The sequence below is a fragment of the Malania oleifera genome, chromosome 2 (assembly GCF_029873635.1).
Source record: "Malania oleifera isolate guangnan ecotype guangnan chromosome 2, ASM2987363v1, whole genome shotgun sequence".
Classification (NCBI taxonomy): domain Eukaryota; kingdom Viridiplantae; phylum Streptophyta; class Magnoliopsida; order Santalales; family Ximeniaceae; genus Malania; species Malania oleifera.
The window spans coordinates 78953155-78960960 of NC_080418.1; the positions used below are offsets into that span (position 1 = coordinate 78953155).

The following is a 7806-nucleotide window of genomic DNA, read 5'->3' on the forward strand; positions in this document are numbered from 1 at the left end:
ATTACGTAGCACTCTTTCCTTAATACAAATTGGATAACCCTTAAGTATCTTTCTACATACTATCAAGGTTCCTGTTGGTGTAACTACAGATAACTTAGTATTTAATGGTTGGGTTCCAACCTCACACATTTTAACATAAGCCATAGATATAAAGGAATGTGTGGCTCAATAATCCAATAATACCACTGCTTTCTTATAGAATATGAAAATATTACTTGTCACCACATCATTAGCATTTTTTGCATCTCTTGGAGTGAGAGTATAGACACATGCCTGAGTGGTATTATGTTGATTATTGCCTTTAGGTGGCAGGTTGTTTCCCCTATATTGACTAAGAGGCATTATTCTACAGCGCACGATAGTCTCGTGCATAGTGATCAACTTTACCACATTGATAGCAAATATTTAATCCAGTATGACATTCACCCCAGTGCATTTTATTGCATTTTGGACAAGGGGTGCCTTGTCGATTGTTTTGATAAGTCTGATTCCCCATTGTTTGCCTCTAGCCCAAATTATTATTGTTCTTCTTCAAGGGCCTTGATTTCTACTAGAGTGAAATCCTTGAGGGATGGGCCTCTTTCTGCGGTCGTATATCTCCGCACTCCTTTATAGACTTTTCTTAACAATGGTTGCTTTGTCTACTAATTTGGAGAAGTCCTTAACTTGGAATACCACAACATGTTCATATATCCTTGGGCTCAAGCCTTCTTTGAACTTTCAATCCTTCTTTGATTCATCAGGAATTAAATATAATACAAATCGGGGATAGCTCAATAAATTTTGTCGCATATTGTTGGACGGTTATATTTCCTCATATTAAGTTTGTAAATTCTTTGGCTTTTGCATCTTTAGTGGGTGTCGGGAAATATCATTCAAATAAAATCTTCTTAAAGCATTCCCACATAAGGATTGTTGAACCTGGTTTTTGTTCCAAGAGAAATTTCCTTGAGTTCCACCAACGTTTAGCTTCACCGGCAATTTTAAAAGTAGAATATAACACCTTTTGTTCATCCGTGCAATGAAGGAATTGTAGCAATTCTCCCAATTCTTGAATCCAATATTTGCAATAATTGGACCAGCTTTTCCCTTAATGGTCGGAGGGTTCATGCGATTAAACTATTCAACAATAGAACCGCCGTCAGTGGGTGGACAATTCTCTCCCCTTAATGGTGCAAAATCTCCACCATGACTTGTTGTTCTATCTCATGTAGTAGCACAGTAGCATTGATGCCTTCTTCATTGAAAGTCCACATATTATTCTCATTTCCTTCAATATTTATGTTGCTACCTTTGGGATCCATTCTGAAGAAAATGACCAAAGTTTATTTTGTATCATAAATCTATTATTATAGTGTAACAAAATAATAGGCTTAAAATATCCTAACCTACCCAATCCTACCCTCATCATGATTCATACCTATACTCTAGTAAAAATTATTCGCTAAAGGCTACAAAACCTATAACCTGGGCTCTGATACCATATTGTTGCTCCTCGGACCTAATAGGGTCTGTGGTGCGACTTTCTATAAATATTTCACAGGTGACGTAATAAACAATAATAGCAGAAGTAAAAAAAACCTCAACTACTTTTATACTGGAGTGCAAAATAATTGTATTTATAGGTGTTTCTTTAAACATTAGAATTAAAAATATTTTAAAATTTCCAAAACATAAAACCTAAGACAATTCTAACTAGCGATATACTAGTATTTATTTAAAATTGCTATCTCTTTCTAATACCGCCCATGTGCTTTCTTGGTCTAAGTCCCAGTATGCTCCTCAAAGCTATTTGTAAGGTAGGAGAAATAATTGGGTGAGACAACGCTCAGTGAGTAAGAAACATTATATCAGTGTGTAGTTAAGATGAGCTTTACAGTATCAAAATTTTGCAACAATTAACATATATTACTATAGCATCAAAACTGCATTTGAAAAACTGAAACAACCATTTATAAATTTCTGCATATTATTTTCCATCAAAATATAGCTATAAGATTTATAATTGCATATTGTAACTATTAAATGTAAACTATAACTATAATACTTATATATATGTATATAGATATAATATATACACTTTCTCTATTACTTGCTTTGCAAAAATATTTCTTAGGTCTTTTAACTGTAGGCCCTGTTCTCATATATATATATATACTTATTTTGTAAAAAATTTCCTTAGGCCTGTTAACTATAGGTCATGTTTATATATATATTTACTTATTCTGTAAAAAAATTCCTTAGGCCTATTAACTATAAGTCATGTTTATCCCCATTACTAGATTATGCGGTCCAAAGATTGGACTTACTTGACTAGCCTGCCAAACTAAATCAAACTGTAACTTTAACTGTAAGTGAGATTTCCCTATTAAGTCTTGCTCTGAAATTAGGTGTGCACTCAGGAGAAACCCACTCCTCTATAAAATCACTCTGTAAACCAATGTTGGTGCAACTTGCAAACTGTAAACTGTAAGCAATGATACCAAGTATTTTTAATTTTATAATCTTTGGCCCAAAAGGGTTTTTGAAACACATTAATATAATTCACGTAATAAAAATAGCATCATAAAATTCTCATCATTACTCATTATAAAACATGTAATAAAATAGTATTATAAAAATCTCATTATTACTCATTATAAAACATGTAATAAAAATAACATCCTACAAACCCCATCATTCCTCATTTATAAAATATGTAATAAAATAAGTTCATGTCACACGATCTGCGTGCTAATAATTATTTATTTTTAATAAGATATTATAATGTTGTAAATTAGCCGACAGAATTATTATATTTTTTATCAAAATAAGCGCAGGTATATTTATAAAAGCTTATATTGTATAGACCCGAAAAATTTAAATAAGGAAAAGGGAAAATAAAGAAAAGAAAAAGAAGGAAAAGAAAACTGGCGGGGCAAAGCTGCATGGACTCATTGACGAGAGCCTTACGCTCATCGACAAGGAGATCCCGAGAGCCAGGCAATTTCAGAGTATTTAAGGATCGTCGACGAACCCGCTTCTCTCGTCGACGAGTACACATGGACAGTTGTCTATATATATAGGCTTAAAATCACTTTTAAGCAAATAAAAATTTCTCTCCTCACTTTCTCTCTCTAGGTTTTGGCCCTAACACCTTCTCTCTTCGATTTCGGCTTCATTTTAACCTGATTTGATGATCAGGAACCACCACGAGGTTCCAGGGACAATTCTCACAAGTTAATCGAAGCAAATTATTGAGTTAGAGTTCCTAGGCACCACTCCAAAACTAGGGTAAGTAAGATATTTTAGGGTTTAATTCGTTATTTGGAGTATTTGGGCTTTGGAAATGTGAATGAGATTATTATTCTGGGGTTGAATTGATTGAACTGGAGAAAATGTGATTTCAGGGTTCGGAGCTCTAAACGTCGTGGATGTGGATTTAGGGTTTTTAGCAGGTCTATCAAGAAATCAGGTAAGGGGATAAGTTATGCTACTTAGTTTCAGAAATTTTACCAGTTAAAGTGTAGTATTTAATTATGGGGTATTAGTACATGACTTTCTGAATATTACAGGAAACAAATTTAGAGTATGGAATTTGGATTTTACATGTGTTATATATTTGTGAAAATTCAGAAATTTTTGTTACGAGAAAGTTTTACAAACGATATGAATTAATTTCATATAGCAGGAAAATACAGTTTTACCCATACAGATTATAGTATAAGAGTTTTATTTAAATTGTGTGGCATGAGAAATATCAGGTATTATACAAAGGTTTAATACAGAATTCTATATAGCTTTTTCAGAACCATGATTTTATAGCTTTTACAGAACCATGATGTTAGAGCATTTATAGAACCATGATATTACAGTCATTATAGAATCATGGTATTACAATTTATACAGAATTATGGTAAAACAGTAATATATATACAACATAATATTATACAATATCAGAACCCTGATGGACCAGAAAAGAACACAGAGCACAGTGTTGTAGCTAATATAGTATAGATAGTGCAACCACACATCTCAGATAGAGTGTGGTGTTGACAGTCGATTGTGGCTCAGAGGAGAGTAGAGGAGCTCCTTGGCAGTCCAGACTAGGTTGAGCGAGCCAATCGTACTACAGACATATTATAGTTTGACTTAACCTGGTAGGGCAGTCATGGTTAAGTCCAACCCACGGGCCGCACAACCCGATTATGCGGGGTTAATTCATGATTACAGTTATCCATCCAGGGAATTTTTACAGTTTTATATATATATATATATATATATATATATATATATATATAATGTATGAGCAAATTTTCAGAAAAACGGGAGATTTTCATAAAAACGGGATCTATGCATTACAGCTAAAAGTTAGATTAAATAGAAAGTTTGAATTTTTAATGGCAAAGGTATGAATTATTATATGTATTTATAATCAAATTGCTACCTCAGTTACAGTTTAATTAATAGCATATTATTCATGAAAAACTCATTTGCCACACACTGGTAATAATTTATCCCATCTTATTGAGAGATGTCCCACCCCAAAATTCAAACATTTCAGGTGATCCAGATAGGTGAGCAAGACAAGCTCACAGGTAGAGGCGTTGTTAGTACCATCCTAAAATCAGGGTAAGTGATGAGCTAGGCAGTGGATTTTGTGTAATCCCTGAGAGTTTCTTTTTGTGAATTTTGGGAGATGTACACGTATATTTTTGGGAAATACTAAAACTCTAGTATTGTAAATAAGGTTTGAGTATTTTATGTTTTCTGCTACATAGATGGTATAATTTATGAACAGTTATCCTCGGTACCACTTTGGGTGCGGGACATTATAATGAATATTTTTATGGGCATGAGATTAATATTATACTATTGCAGAATATATATACAAAAAATGGTAATAATTTGGGGTCGTTACAAGTTTGGTATTAGAGCCTAGGTTGTTAGGTTCTATAGACTTTAGTGCACAGCGGAAAACAATAACAAAGTATAGGAATGGATTTTGATGAGGGTAGGAAGAGGATGGACTAGGATTTTGGTAGAGTCAATGTGAGGGATTAATATGAAAATTTAGGGTTTTGTCTCACAGTTTGGAGGCGCGAACTTTAGGGTAGTTTCTGTGACTTTCCTGGGATGATGATTTCAAGCAAGTTATGGTAAATTATCATCGGTTTTTGTTTCTAAATGGTAAGACAGAACCTTAAACAAGTGGATTGATGATTCTTAGTTAGATGAATGTAATAGTTGTACTATGAAGTTCGGATTTTCAAATTATTCTCGTCTTAATTGAAGGATGGACCCTGGAAATAGCGATGCACATATTGGTGGGGGTGGCGGTGCAGGGCCTTCTAGTATGGGAGGCAGTCACTCGGACCAGGTGTTGTGTGGCGTAGCACAGCAAGTTATGGCAAAAATCGCATGGAATACCAAAGAATAGGGCTACCCACTAGTTAATCAACATTGTATGATCCAGTAGTTTACTGGTATGAACCCTCCGGCATTCTCAGGGGGAGCCGACCCGCGGTTGCTAAAAACTGGATATAGGAAATTGAGAAAATACTGATGGTGCTACACTGCATTGATAAACAGTGGGTCCTCTATGCCACGTACAGGTTGATGGGTGAGGCTGAGAGGTGGCGGACAGCTGTGAAACTGCTTGAGGAATAGAGGCATGTACTAGTAGCCATGACCTGGAGCTGGTTTAAGGAGTTGTTTTTCAATCAATGTTTCCCCACCACCATCAGAGAAGCCAAAGTGAAGGAATTTTTGAATTTTACGCAGGGGCATCTGACAGTCCAGCAGTACACGACAAAGGTTATTGAGTTGTCGCACTTTGCCCCATACATTGTCCCAAATGAGGCTAAGAAGGCAAGGAAGTTTGATAGAGGCTTAAGGCAAGAAATCTATGAATAGGTGGCAGTTCTAAAGGAGTAGGATTTCTCAGAATTGGTGGACAGGGTTGTTATAGCAGAGGCAAGCAGGCAAAGGGGTGCTAGGATACAGAACCAAAGAAAGAGGCCCATGCCTCCTGAGTTTCAGGCAAGCACCAGCCGGTACCCATGGAAAAGAGACCGGTATGGCAGAGGTCAGAGGCAAGTGATGGGGAACCGTGGGTATCAGAGCGAGCAGACTTGTCCTATCTACCCTAGATGTGGCAAGAGGCATATGGGAGAATGTCATGTAGGAGAGAATATTTGTTATAGGTGTGGGAGACCTAGACACATGGCGCAGGCATGTCATGGGACATTGAACAATGCACTAGCTCCTAGACTGTTTCAGGGAAATAATCAAGCGCCCCAAGGGAATCAGCAGAGGAATATCGCCCCGGCGCGGGTCTATGCTTTGATGCTATGAGATGCTGAGACAACAGGCGACGTCGTGATAGGTATTATTACTATTTTGTTCTATAAAGATGTTGTTTTATTTGATTTAGGGACCACACACTCTTTTGTGTCACTAGGGTATATCAAGCTATGTAGGGTAGAAACTCAATTGCTAGACATTGAATTATCAGTGGCCACACCGACCAGATCAGTAGTGAGGTGTAGAAGGGTGCTTAAGGGTTATCCAGTAGATATTCAGGGAAGAATATTACCAATTGATCTTGTGGTATTAGATATGTAGGGATTTGACATGATTTTGGGTATAGACTAGATAGCCGCTAATTACGCCAGTATCGATTGTCTCCAAAAAGAAGTGGTTTTCAAACCTCCTAGAAAGCAGGAGTTCAAATTTGTGGGGTCGCACGTGTGTTCCTCACCACAGCTAGTGTCAACCATTCAAGTGAAGAGGCTACTCCTAGACGAATGTCAGGGGTATATAGCTTGTGTAAAGGTAGTTCTAGAGAAAGAATTGAAACTTACCGATATTCTAGTGGTGAAGAAATTTTCAGATGTCTTTCTAGAGGAATTACTGGGTTTACCTCCTGATCATAAGATTGAATGCCATTGATTTTCTTTTAAGGATGGCACCAATTTCTAAAGCTCCCTATAGAATGGCTCCAGCAAAGTTGAGTGAGTTAAAAGATCAGTTGTAGGAATTATTAGATAAGGGATTTATCAGGCCTAGTAGGTTGCCTTAGGGAGCGCCAGTTCTGTTTGTGGAGAAAAAAGATGGGACGATGAGGATATGTATTGACTACAAAGAGATCAATAAAGTAACAGTTAAGAATAAGAATCTACTTCCCCGTATTGATGATTGTTTGATCAGCTCCAAGGAACCTGAGTCTACTCTAAGATTGATCTTCGGTTAGGATATCATCAAGTAAAAATTAAAGTAGAAGATGTTGCGAAGACCGCTTTCCAAACTAGGAATGACCATTATGAGTTCTTGGTTATGCCGTTCAGATTGACCAATGCACTAGCGGCATTTATGGACCTGATGAACAAGGTCTTCCACCAGTACTTGGACCAATTTGTTATGGTTTTCATTGATGATATTTTGGTCCACTCAAAGAGTTCTAGGGAGTATGAAGATCATTTGAGGATGGTACTACAGGTGTTGAGAGAAAATAAATTGTTCGCTAAGTTTAAGAAATATGAATTCTAGCTGATGGAGGTTACCTTCCTTGAACATGTGATCTACTGGGACGGTATTTCGGTAGATCCAAGCAAGATAGAAGTGATAGTGAATTGGGTGAGATCGAGGAATATTCAGGATATTAGAAGTTTCTTGGACTTGGCGGGATACTATCGGCGGTTTGTAGAGGGTTTTTCTGGATTACCAGGTCCTCTAACATGGTTCACAAGGAAAAATGTGAAGTTTGAGTGGACCAATGAAGGTGAGCAGAGCTTTCTGGAGCTGAAGCAATGACTTGTCACCCTA

At 36.6% G+C, this 7806-nt stretch overlaps 1 protein-coding gene across 1 annotated transcript; it reads left to right on the plus strand.

Annotated features, from left to right (window-relative positions):
- Nucleotides 1-5667: 5667 nt before the first annotated feature.
- Nucleotides 5668-6336, plus strand: LOC131148258 (uncharacterized). The gene is made up of 2 exons (XM_058097982.1): nucleotides 5668-5876; nucleotides 5940-6336. Exons 1-2 carry the CDS (start codon nucleotides 5668-5670, stop codon nucleotides 6334-6336), a joined length of 606 nt encoding a protein of 201 aa, XP_057953965.1.
- The last annotated feature ends 1470 nt before the right edge of the window (nucleotides 6337-7806 follow it).